The sequence below is a fragment of the Passer montanus genome, unplaced genomic scaffold (genome assembly GCF_014805655.1).
Source record: "Passer montanus isolate IOZ18808 unplaced genomic scaffold, ASM1480565v1 scaffold8, whole genome shotgun sequence".
In the NCBI taxonomy this organism is placed as follows: domain Eukaryota; kingdom Metazoa; phylum Chordata; class Aves; order Passeriformes; family Passeridae; genus Passer; species Passer montanus.
Genome location: NW_024373256.1, coordinates 8,293,442 through 8,306,812, shown reverse-complemented (window position 1 = coordinate 8,306,812; position 13,371 = coordinate 8,293,442). Strand labels below are relative to the sequence as shown.

The 13,371-nt window shown below is 42.4% G+C and overlaps 1 protein-coding gene across 2 annotated transcripts in view; it reads left to right on the top strand.

Annotated features, from left to right (window-relative positions):
• The window catches only part of XYLT1 (xylosyltransferase 1), a 175,479-nt gene extending 162,340 nt beyond the window's left edge, over nt 1-13,139 (top strand). For both annotated transcript variants that reach the window (XM_039732332.1, XM_039732331.1), the window contains one exon: nt 5,218-13,139. In XM_039732332.1, coding sequence (XP_039588266.1) covers nt 5,218-5,540 — 323 coding nt within the window. In that variant the 3' untranslated portion in view covers nt 5,541-13,139. The remainder of the gene's footprint in view (nt 1-5,217) is intronic.
• The last annotated feature ends 232 nt before the right edge of the window (nt 13,140-13,371 follow it).

Sequence of the window (13,371 nt, the reverse complement as noted above, 5' to 3'; positions counted from 1 at the left end):
CTCCATGATCTTGTGTGCAATTTGCTTTTGTCAATCCAAAAAGCATTTGCACAAAACTGGCAGCAGCCACTAACGTCTTGTATCCTGAGAGCATGGGCATGACAACAATCCCTGTGTTTCCTAAATCACTGCTTATCTATGCATCACTTCAGCCCAGAGCACAACAAGGAAAAGTTGTTTTGGTTTTTCAGCATCATGAAGAGAGCCACTGGCTCTTCTTTTGAATAATCAAAGTAAAACACGTTCATTCCTGTATCATGACTCTCAGAATTCATAATTGCATTCAAAATAAAAAAATAATCATGGGACAGCTGCCAGCAAAGATGTTCTCTTTAGCAGTTTATAAAAACAGCATATGCCACTCGTTTATTCGCGTTTTTTATTTCCAGTTATTTATTAATTTTGGCCTAAATTCTTTGCATGCAAGTAAAGCCATAAAGGGAAATCAAGAGTGAGTGTTTTCTTTGATGTTGTGTCCAGATGTGAGTAGTTGATAGAATGCAAATTGTTTTAAAAACACAGATTCATTGACCTTTTCAAAACCTTAATCTGTGAGAGATCAGATCTTACATGGAATTACTGAGGATACTGTTTGGGGTATTTGCACTGTAAATATGGCTCCCTAAGGTATTTTAGTGGAGAGTCCATAATCGAATGTCACTTATTCCTTCCTGGTCCTTCTCCCCCTCCAGTCGTCCAAATCTGTGTCTATGTTTTCTGCTTTGAGTTGTGTCACTGGTCACCTCTGCCTTCAGCAGATACTCTGGCTCAGGAGTGCCTGCAAGTATTTGCCTGGTTGGAGAAAGTAAAAAAGAAAAGAAAAGGAAATTAGGCACATTTGTGATAAATCATTTGGAGAGATCAGGTTCACCTTCTCCACCAGATTGTCCTTCCCTCTACCTCCTGCACAGTTTCCAGTTTATTCTTCTAAACAACAATTTTGAAGTTCTCACCATATGGTTGAGTGTGTCAAAGCCAAGTACTCCATGCTTCTTGTAAATACACAGGAGGGCTGCCAAGGACCAGCAGGATGCTCTAGGAATAATTGTGCCAAGACAAAGAGGGAATGGGATGTGGAGAAGACAAAACAGGGAGCTGAACCGTGTAAGATCACCAGCAGGTCACACAGGAATGGGGACTTTCGCTGGCAGCTTTAGGCAACCAGAATTTGAGTACTTGGAGACTCAAGGCCAGATGTCCAGCTCCCCTGTGAAGGGACTGCAGAGGCAGAAGCAAACATGTATCATTCAGAGCACTTAGCCAGCAGCTTACAGACTGTAATCCAAGCTAGCCAGCAGACTTCAAATCCTAAGAAAACAGCAAATTCAGTAGAGGTTGTCTCTGCATCCCCATCACCCCACTTTCCCCCTTCCCTGCTCTTTAAAGGCCAAGTGTGATCGACTCCCAGCGTCACAGTGAGGGAAAGAGAAAAAGCCAAAGCAATTTCATTTTTAAATTTCAGTTTATATTCAGAGCAAAGTTTCCCCAGCACTCTCCCAGCTGGAGTGCCAATAATGAGTTGTCATCCATTTAATGGATAGTACCTGTTCCATTAAAGCCAAATAGGTTATTGTGAGCCAGTAGCAGGTTCACTTCTGGAGCAGAAAAAGCCCCCAAACCTCAAGGTGATAGTAAACCCTGGACTGTAAATAAATGAATACATTAAAAACCCTTCCTCCTTCAAGCAAGGAGAGAAGTGAGAACGAGCAACCTCCTTTTTTGCTTTGAGAGAGATCTTCCCCACTCTGTTCCCAGCTTGATGGCATATCCTGGACAAGGGGCTGCTGATCTTTGCTGCTCCCATGGAGCCTGAAATACCACTGCTGGTCCCTATGCCCCATTTCAAGGGCTGACAGCATTAGCAGACATGGGCAATGCACTCAGGCACCTCAACGGCCTTTTGGCCTAATCCATATTTATAGATCATCTCAATTAGCAGATAGTGGGAAACCTTTGTTTTGCCCTTGGTTGTTTGCAGTGGCTCAATCAATTCTAATTGCATCTATACAGATTATAAAGTGGGTGGCAACTTGTGTCAGAACTGCTGTGATTTCTTTAAATTAACCAGAGGTAACATGACATGTTCTTGATAAACGCAGTAATAGCAGCAGGCAGGCGCACGACTGCAGAAGAGCAGACATGCCCTGGAATCATCATTCTGAGAAAAACCCTGAAGACAGGGATTTGCTTTGAAATTTAGTTCAGATCCAGCTGACAAGGAGTCGATTAGCTCCACAATGAGCAAATGCAGCACTGTCTTGTTTGCTGCAAGAGAAAACAAACAAAATGTCAATAAAAAATTACCTCTTTGCCAGAGGGTTTTAACACAATTCAAGTAAAGAAATAAAGCTGTATGTTCGTGTTGCTTTAAAAAACCCACAGGTCTAGTGCCTTAATGAGTACCAAGGTAACCACATTTTTCATTCCTTAGCCCGTTCTCTGTCTAAACTAATTTGCTTTTTCTGCAAAATGATGAACAAACCCACACAAAAATGCCAAAATCCCAGCCTGTATGGCTGGCTATAGGCTGTGTGTTTAATCCAAAAAAGTCAGACCAAGAAGAGTCAATTGAGAAATGTGTCCTCACATATGGGTGAAGAGCAAATAAAAATAATCAAGTTTTTTAAATTTATATTTTCAAGTCAGAGGAATATATTTTGCATTGATACACGTCCTCCTCAAGTCAAAGGGCCGGCACAAAAAGTCTGGCTTAATGTCTGCAATTCAGCTAATTTTGAGTTGTTCGTGCTAACCATATGGATTTAAATGGTTAAACATTTAGAGGCAAGCCTTACATTCTCCATTATTTTTTCATGAGCTCGTCCTTGTGACACTTGACTGAAGTGTCATTGCTTCAAGAGCACACCCAGTAGCTCCAGCCTCCTTTTTTACAGCATATCAGGGCTTGGGAGCCTCACTGTCTCTCTTCTGTACCACCTCAGTAAATTATGGAGTCATGATTCTCTGTCAGTTTTCCTTTAATGCAAAGAGGAGCAGCCCATGTGCCATTGCTCAGATGAGCAGCATCCTCCCTGCTTTCTGCTACGAACTGTTTGGCAAAGACTTGGAGGCTCCAGGGGAGGGTTCTGGGTCTGGTCCCCAGCATTTCGTGTTGATGAGTCCATGTGACTGCACTCAGGTTGCTGTTACCCAGCTTTTCCTTTCTAGGATGTGCTCACACCTAACTTGGGGTGCTGTTCTGCTGTGGGGCAGGCAGTCCCCACCTGTACCAGGTCAGGGCTCTTCGTGTGTCTTGACTGGAGCAGCACCTTTCACTGTGGGCAGTGGTGGCCTTCACACAACCTCTGCTGCTCTGCCCAGCACTGAGTCCTGCAGTTTCTGCAGGTCTCATCCTTCCCAATCCTGATAATCCACCAAGTCCTGAAGCCTGAGACACGTACAAGGCTGAGCCAGAGAGAACAGCAAGTTTCATTTTATCCTGTTTCTTGTCTGAATAAAGGTCTCTCTTGTTCCATGCATCAAACACATGTGCAACAGGCTTTGATTCAACAAGCTCGCTGAATTGCCTGTTTCAATCAGATGATCCTGCTAGTAATGCCAACTCTTATTTATTTGGGAAATTTTACTCACAATGTTCCTATTTAACTAATATGTTGACAAACAAGTCTTCCATATTTAATTGCTTCCAAAGGCGGAAATTTAATCATGTGTATTTGTTCTAGTTCTTAAACTGCAGTGCTCTGGCAGAGCGCATTTCTGACACATGTGCACAGATTGAACTCATTTTGATACAGGTTATTGTGGGTATCTACCATTTAAAATACAAAGAGGGGTTTAGATAAATGCAGGAACAGTTAAATGATGTGTAATGGTGATGGGCATGTGCTGAACCACTTTAATTGGGGATTTGAAGTAACGGACTTGCACAGTATTTGACATTAAAGCCTCTGCAAATGTAACAGCAAAGCTCCAATTATACTCTTTTTCCCTCTAAATAAATACAAGGATTTATTTCCAGCACCTGAGATGCTGTCCTCTGCATGGAAGAAAGGACTCAGTGTCAGGCTGCAGTGCAAGCAGCAAGGACATGTGGAAGGAATTGTAGCTGTGAATATGTAATTCCTGGCCTCTAACGCTCGCGGAGCGCGGTGGCTTTCCTCGCCTGGAGCAGCCTGAATGGGCCCATTTTCTGTTCTAGACAGTGTGTCTGTTGGCAGAGCTAAACATATCCTCTGTGCTGCCAGAGTGAGGATGCTGGGGAAGGCAGCTGAGAGCGGAAAGAAATGGTTGGAAATTTGCTCCCAACAGTGAACGTTTTTCAAGGGTTTCATCCTGATTTTATAAGCAGCAGTTTGGTGCACTCAGACTCTCAGAAGTCTCAGACGACCTTTGACAGGGGCAGCCTGACCCACAGTGTCCAGTTTAGGTCTCTGAAAGGATTGTCACAGCCTGACACTGATTTTTACTGCAATATTGCAAATCTGGGGTATTGTACTGTATTTTGGTGAGATAGGTAAGGAAAGCAATCACAATGCAAAGTGTCATTAGAGAATGGTTGTGATCTACTGTTCAGCACAGGAGCTTGAAAATGTAACTCTCACAGGAGAGTACTTTCCCAGTGAGACTGGAGCCCTTCCAGGAATAATGTTGGGGCTACCTGTGTTTCATTATGGTCTGGTCTGCCCAAGATCATGGTGTTGTCCTTTTAGTGCCACAAATGGCACCACCTGGGATTTGTAGGCAGATAGAGCTAACAAATATTGTGGCTATTCCACAGCAGGGCAAGGTTTGTCTGTTTAGGGAAAAAAAAAAAAACAAAAAAAAAACCAAACAGGCTGAGATCTTGGCTCTTTCTTCTAGACAAATCAATAATAGCACTTGAATGTCTGACAGGGGCTGGCAGACTTCTTGCACCAGGTGTCCTTGAACTGTTTTCTCATTTCGAGGTGCAGACAGTCCTGGATGTCATGCAGCTCTGGGGTTGGTTGTACATGTTGATAATAAGGGTAGCTCTATCTTCAGGGTCAGAGCTTTGCCTGCTAAGGCAGCATTTGCAGGATGACAATCACGGTAAGCAGAATCCATAGTACTGAGCACAAGGAGTGCCAAAGCTGAGCACAACCACTGGGATGCAATGTGTGGGAAATGGGCTACAGCTCACCCCTGAACCTTTCTCTTTTCGTTTACCATACCCTCAGATCCTTAGCGGTGGCTTTTTCAACACACTAACTTTGGGCTTTGCTTCTGCCTTTCCAGAGGAAGCCATCAAGTTGCACAGCGGGCCTCCAAAGAACGCCTACATGGAGCAGAGCTTCCAGGGCCTGAACCCCGTGCTGAACATCCCGGTCAGCGCCGCCCGCGCCGACCAGGCCAAGCGCAACGCGGGGCTCGTGGGCGCCCGCCTGGACACCTGGGTGGACTCTCTGGTCAGCAGCGTCTGGTCGGCCGTGGACATCTGCAGCGTGGGGCCCACGGCCTGCCCCGTGCTGCAGGGCTGTGCCCAGACAGCCTGGAGCTCCCTGAGCCCCGACCCCAAGTCCGAGCTGGGCCCCGTCAAACCCGACGGCCGCCTGAGGTAGCATCCGCTCCGCTCTGCCCCGGCACAGGTTTTTAAAAGGGAATTGAACCTTGCTTCTCTGTGAATCTCACACCAGGTTTCAGAAACCTAAGGGAAAGTTACTTTTTTTTTTTTGTTACTTACTGAAATATAATTAATTTTAAAAAAAACAAAACCAAAACAAAAAAAAAAACTTCTGAAGTTCTGACAAGGCCTTTGGCACTGCCCTCTCCATCAGCTCTGTTGGGAGTAGCTTGCCTCATCCCACAGCCTGTGCTGTCCCAAGGGGACCCGGCCATTCCAGGTGCCACTGCACCCACCAGCCTGAGGGCTTGGAAACAGTAGCACCAAGCCATGGGAAGGGCAGTGAAGGAGCAGCTGCTAAAGGGTTTTTTTAAAATAAATTTGTCCGTGCCTCTGCTGTTTCATAGGCTTTCGTTATGTTGCTATAATGAATAAATCACATCAAAATTCCCTTCTACTTACACTTCCTGGGGAGGTTGGTTCCTGCAGGCTGAAGCCTGTATGGCCACATGACCTCAGAGAATCTGAAGTAATTATGGTACAGCCTCACTTGGGTTTTTAATAACACAAAGTAATTCTGGACACAGCTGATGTCTGTCTGTTATCCTGTTAGAGAAAACGAGCAAAAGCAGAAACTGTCAGATTCCTTTCAGAGGTTTTCTCAGACAAATTTAATGATAAACTCTAAATGAAACCAGTGTTTTGCTATAGTAGTCTTTTATGTCTCATGCAGTCGGGTTCAGGGTCAGTGTACTAAGAGTATTTATTAAAGAACAAAGAAGTTTTTTGAATTTCAGCCCTGTCAAATCTGCAGGCATTTTTGGAAGCCACCAATACCTGAATATTTTCACAGGCTGCCAGTAGAGCAGGTGTGTATGTGTAGGCTGGGGTGGGATGTGATGTGTCTGCTCACACCCTTTGCTCATGAGCTGAGCTGAGTTTTTTCTCAGGCAGTGGAGTTGTAAACCAGTAAAATTGGGACCTAAATCAGCAACAGGTTTCTTCCCTAATTTGAGTAGTGGCTAATAGGTCTTAACACTAATTCCCTTCCTTGGTCTCAGATCTCCATCTCTTCCTAAAGAAGGATCCTCCAGGCTTTGCCAGGGCACCTGGAAGGCTGTGCAGGATGTAGGTCGCTGCCCAAAGTCAGAGGAAGGAGAACAATGCCATGTTTCTCCATGCTTTTACTTTATTCTGTCAACAATCTACTCTTGCCTGTCTTCAGAATTCCTAGCAGGCTAAATCCTGTTTTAAATAGGCATGTTTTTGCCTCATTTCAACCTGCATTTTCTACAGGAGGGAAAAATTAATTTACATTCCAAGAACTTTTGAAAATACAGCTTTTATATACAAATTCATCTCCAACTGAAGTATTTTACATTAGCAAAAACATGCACTTTGTTGCTGTGTTAATCTCTAGTTAGCAACAGAACCAAAAAAGACCATCAAAAGCCACTGGGTTAATTAGGAAAGAAGTCCTGTTGCGGCAATAAAGAAAGGTATCTGTTCACCCTTCTGTGTGCATGGATAACTTTCTGCTGAGAGTGAAGTGTCCACATCAGGGGGGAAACAGACCCTTAGATCATTCCATAATCAGGTCTCACAGGAAGGTTGAATTCCCTTTTAAACAACACTTGCAGTAGGACTGTAACACACAGATCCCCGTGGCTTGTAGTATCTCTGTCGTATTGGTTTAAAGCTACTTCAGTTGGCTTTGGACTTGAAATTGTGGTGTCAGCTGTGCTGGCATTAAGGCAGAGCATTGAAATGTTTATCTGGCACAAAAATGGATGCATAGAAGGAACAATTTAGGTATTTATTATTTATGTTTTAGTCAATGACTAATTAGTAGGTGCTGCTTTTGCAGCTTGAAGATTATGTTATTTTACTAACTGAAGATGCCTTTATTAAGAAAAGGCCTTCCTCCCCTCACACCTCCCTTTCTTTTTTTGTCTTGATTTTGTCAGTCACAAGGGGTAGCTTTAGGAAAGTTGTAGCAATGAGAGCTGATTGGAATATTCCAGTAAAGATAATGTTCCAGCCTTTCAACCAGCTCTAGAGGCAAGCGTGTGTGAAACCAGGGCTGCCAACAGGTTTATATAATAGAATCACAGTGTTATTACTTATTCAGTAGGGGTTTTTAACAGTGCTTGTTTTTAATGTAACATTCCTTTGTGAAGTTCATATTTTCTGGGGACCTCCAATCCTCACTGTGAAATCCAGGGCTTTAGTCACACTGATGCAATGGCGACTGCACGGTCCAAGCCCTGCAGATTAAATGAAGAAGGTCACATTTAAGGCACACAATAAAATCCATTAACAAGCCCAGGCAGTGCTTGTTCTCAGTAAGACTCCTGAGGTAGCCACAAAATCTTCAGTCTGTCTTGCACATAAGCACATGTGTAGGGGTGCACCCACGCACACACATGCAGATAACTTCATTTTTAAATATGATGTTTTTATTCTTAAGCAGGAATGTTTTTAAGTGCTTTTTTTGTAAGCTTTCATTAACTAGACCAAGAAGAAGGTGACAACAATCACGTCTTCTGCGGTTAGGAAAAAAGCTGCCACTTTTATAATTTGAAAAATAAGGTGCAAATTATTTTGTTTTAGTACAAAAAAGGGAAAGAAAACAGATGGTTGCTGATACATCCATTTGCATTATATGCTAGGTTTAAAATATCTCAAAGAAAATATATATGAGATTATTTTCTGAAAAGCAAGAAGCATTTAAAACAGTGAAGTTTTGTAGCAAGTTTGCAATCTCAGTGCTGCTGTTAAAATATAGGATGTGGATCTGAAGGGGTTGATCCTGCAGTCCTTTCTCAGGCAAAACTTCCAGAGTGCTAGTGCTACATAAGGATTTCAGAGTCAAGTCCAGCATAAATAAAGGGTATGACAGTATTCTAGGGATAAATGCTGTCTGTTTGAAGTCATCAAAAGATAAGCTGCCATGTTTGGAACATCTTCTGGGGGCAGTGTCAAGTTTTGGACCTAAACAGCCACCTCTACTATAGCTGTTATCATGCAGACATGGATCCAAAAGATATGTATGAGACTCAGTGTCTGAGTTCCAAAGTCCTGTAATTGTGACTAAAAACCATATAAAGCCAGACTCTGCATCAGGGATCAGAGCTGGCTCCAAGGTGATGCTGTTAAGCCCAACTTAGTCCTGCTTAGTGGCTTCTCTGGTTTGAAGTGGCAGCATGGGAGCCTGAGAAGAACATTGTCAATGGTCAGAAGAGAATAACTTCACAGATCTTACATTTGGTGAAAAGGAGAATTCAGAGCAGGGACAACAGCTGGTACAAAGCACAAGAGTTATGCATCTTCACCTGAATGTGCAGGTGTTCTTTTCCAGTCACACTGGCCAGTCCTTGCTGAACAGGGTCCCAGCTGGGACCCTGCTTTGATCAAAATTCCTTTCAGTGGGAGGGGTTTATATTTCCATATGCACACATTAATCCTCTGTGTATAATGCTTTGCTTGTTTAAATTCCCTGCCCATTCTGCATGACAGCCATGTAACACTCCTGTGATCAATCTGTATTACATAGAAAGGGAATGTGGCAAAATGCAGAACATCTACACACATGATTTAATGAATTATGTCCAAAGTCAGGCTCAGCATTATGCAAACCTGTTTATATGGTAATGTTAAACCCCAAGGCTAAATGAAATAGCTCAAATGACAGTTTATTTTCACATTTGTCCAATTCTTTCTTTGATGACATTTGGACATTGAGTAGTAATATTTGCATTTTCATTTTCTGATATTCAAGGGGTTTTTTTTTAGAATTGAAATTATGTCTTCATTTTTTGTGCTCTCAGCAAGCAGAGAATTTTAACAATTCCTTCATGATAGCAAGTGTTATACAAGAAAGTCCCTCTGTATCTCTGTTGTTAAGCCTTCATTATTGCTAAGCCTAGAGATACAGGAATGTGCATTGGTGTGTTACAAATTGACTTTCCTGGGTACTGGCTTCAGTGCACAATGCCTGTACAGTTGTTTAATGGTGTATTAACAGTGATCCTGCAGCACCTTCAAAAGTACCAACTAATGTGCATTCACTTTCCCTCCATCTCCTGCAGCACTAATTGCCATCCTAATGAGGCCTCCATCACTCTTAGTCACAATTGTAGTGAGCACAGTAGTGAAGGCAGTGAATCAGAACGGGGATAGTGTAAACCTGACCTAAGGGAGAGAGAAAGGGTAGAGAAGATGCTGAAACTTTGCAGAAGTTTGACACAATTGCAACAAACCTTTGAACAAACTGGGCTCCTTCTGCACAGCAAGGCTAAAAACCATTGGTGCCCTGAGATCTCAGCTTTGATAAATAAGATAGACAAGATCCAGATAAACAAGATCCAGATGTTTCTTGTGGCCCAGCAATGAGGACCAGCTTTCTGTTGATTTCTCTAGTTCTCTTTCATCACAGCCATCAGAGAATTGCCATCTTGCCCCTGGCTAACACGCCTCTTTGTTGTCTTCCCAGCTCCCAAAGCTTCAGGCGTTGGCCACATGAAATCTTGGCCAAATCCAGCACTTTCCATAGAGCAGGAAGTTTTATACTTGACTGAGCTAAATCCCCTAGGCTTCTTCAGAAACTCAGCTGCAGATGAGGAAAGTTGGCTTTTCAGAGCAGCCTTCAGTCAGTTCAGTACTTGCACAGGAAGGAGTTGGTGAAAGCCAGCAGTTACCTTGTTCTGATTTTCAGGCCTGGGAATCTGATATATGTGAGAGGAGACTTGGTTATTTGATATTTCAGTAACAGAGTAAGACAGACCTGGTGGGACATGGTTGGCAACATTTCTCACTGGCCTTTCCTTCGGTCCAGTTGTGAACAGAGAATGATCCATATGTGTCTTTATTTCTATTATTCAAGACCTCCAGTGTAGTTTTAAGGATTAGTAGGACTTAAGTCCATATTAAATGGCAATGGGAAACATAATGTAAAAAAAGCCTTTGCAAAGCAAACCCTCAGGCTTCTGCCAAGGCAGCTCCAGGGATGATGCTGACAGAGAGGGTAGGGAGCAATGCAGTGTTAGAGAGGACAGAGCACTGCCCCTCCAGAGGCCCAGGAGGAGTTCCTGAGAGTAGGAACACCTGCTGCTGAGCCCCGAGGGCAGCTGCTGCTGCAGCCAGGCACAGAGGAGCCAAAGAAATGTGAATTAGGATTGAGGACAGCAAAGAAGAATTTGTAGGACAGCACATTTTCCTGCAGAATCTTCAAAGGCAAGAAAACACTGATTTGTAATTCCCTACAAAGGTGTATTATAAAAGAGATTGACCTTCAAAACCTTCACCATCATCACCACAGTAAGGGAAAGAATAATCAGGCTGAGAGCATTTAAAATTGGGGCTACAAGGCCTTACAGCCTGTGCTCCCCAGGACCAGGGCAGCATTAGGGTGTCTCAGTTACGTTGGGAGCAGTTACCCTCATGATGTGACACTGCAGGTACCACGTTGATTCCGTTCCTTCTTACTAACAGTAGTGTGTTGATCACTCTGCTCTTTGCTTCTGCCTTGGTTACCTTCTTTTGCTCATGGGTGCTACCACAGCTGCTACCTCACTGTGTCTGCAAACACGTTTACCTGAGAACAACAAAAAAGGTACCAGAAATCTCCTTGAACTGAATGTACAATCTATGCAAATTCTCTTTCTACTTTGTTACAACCTAGAAGTATTACTTGTAACCTTGCCAAATAAACAGCAAGATCCTGTACAGGTGCCTCTGATACCAGAGTGACAATTCTAGGCGCGGTTCCTGGCGCTGCATTTGTATATTGTAATGACTCGGCTTGTCTTTGGTTCTGTTGTAATTAACACCCTTGACTGAGACAATAGCACTCCTGCTAGGGGAGCACCTTCAGTTTGCTGGGAATATTCCAGAGGAGGATGTCTATGGCATTTCGTTTTATTTTCCTGCTTAGATCCAAAAAAAGGCACAGACCTGCTGGCCAAAACTAGGGTGTTGTTTCAGCTTTTCTGTGGATGAATCCTATCAGCTTTGGATCGCTTGGTGTCTGTTCCCATTGTGGCATCCAGTGTGTTGCCCCTTAAAGAAAGCCTTACTTCCATCCTTTCTAAATGTGGCCTTAAACTGTGTTAGGAACTTTGGTGTTGTCTGTGTCTTGCTCACTTTCTCCGTTTGTTGTGGAATGAATAAAAGGCACCTTGAGATTTCTATTACAGCTCAGTTGTGTTGCTGTCAGCTTACACTTCACAAATACAATGGAAATTGCTTACAAATGCAGTCTTTAAGGAAAGAAAATGACCTTCCCCTAGGGCAAAAGGAAGTCTCAGACATTCATATAAACCTTAGGAAATTATGAGCTCTGTTTCTTGCAAGTCACTGTAGATAAGGAACTTGGTTTAATTACATACAAAGTACAAACTTAGTAACTTCTAATTTATCTTCAGACTACAACAGGACAGACTGCTCTCAGATGCACAAGACAAATTGTAGAGTAATTTCACTCATTTTAACATGCTGTAGTAGCATTCCTCTCAGATTTGTACTGGTAGCTGGGAGAAGAAATATCCTCTTAATGGTATGGTTTTAAAATCTGAAGAACGTCACCACGTAGGGCCAGATTTTGGGTGTTGGTTGGGAATCTAACAGTACATTTAGAACATGGTTGTTTTGTCATAAATGCATTTCTGAAAATCTGGCTTTTGGAGCTTCTTTCAAAGGTTGTCAAAGTCAGCAGAAAGCAATGACCTGCTAAGGCTTGTATATGCTGGGTTTGTTTAATATTTTCCTCCATGAGAACTGTCATGTTTCAGTGAGTAGCACCAATATTCCCGGCAGGCTGCAGTGCTTTTAGGAATCCCAAATCCCGTCCTATGTTGGTATTCATATGTGGATACAACCCAAAGGCAACTGAAAAGGGTTTACATATAAAACAAGATTTGTGAAACTAAAATAATTAATTCAATGTAAGGAAATTATTTTTCTGACTTTGTCCTTTTGGTTCTGTTTTGATTTGATTGGATTTTTCTATTGCCTAACATAGTCCATAATAAGTTATTCCTATTCTGTCATTTTCAAAGACTGGTGGTAATATAGTTTTAAGAAATAACTATTTTGTTATAGATCATAATATGCATAAAATTGTACAGAAATATTTTGTAATCTATTGAATAAGAAAAAGGAAAACCGTGTATATACAGGGAAAAAAAAGTTTAAAAAATTGGAAATTCAAATGGAACACACTGAAAGATGTAGATATTTTGCTATTTATTTAAAGGAGTATTTTATGAGATATTGACATGTCTTAAATTGACCAGTAATCAAAGTTCAAAGTCAGAATGCTTTTCTTGTAGTAGAATGTGATTTTCAGCAATTATTGCACTACCCGTTTTTGCACCCTTTTGTCTTTCATTTAGCAGAAACAATGTGCCTTAGCTGTATTCTTTGTCAATGGGAGTTTGGTTGTTTGTCCGACAAAGCAAATTTTTTTGCAGAAAAAGAAATGGATGTATGAAATACTGTATTATACCAAAAACACTGCAGTGTATATAATGCTTTCTGTCATACGGTGTTTTCAGATGCAGAGTTTTAAAATAAAAAAAAAAGGCTGTCTTTAGGAGCATGTGCCCTTTGTATTATTTTCAACCCCACCAATGTGTGTCTTATTTGAAAGAACTTTGCTGCTTGGTGATTTTTAGGAGGGAAAATGGACCTGAGCTCTTCCAGCCTGTGATCCCAGTGCTGCTGCCTGGTCAGTCATTTCTCAGCCATAGCCACCAAGGGGGAAGCATGGATGAGTGCCTTTTGGGAATCTTTGTGAGTCCTTGCTCACAGACAGTGCTGCAGCCTCC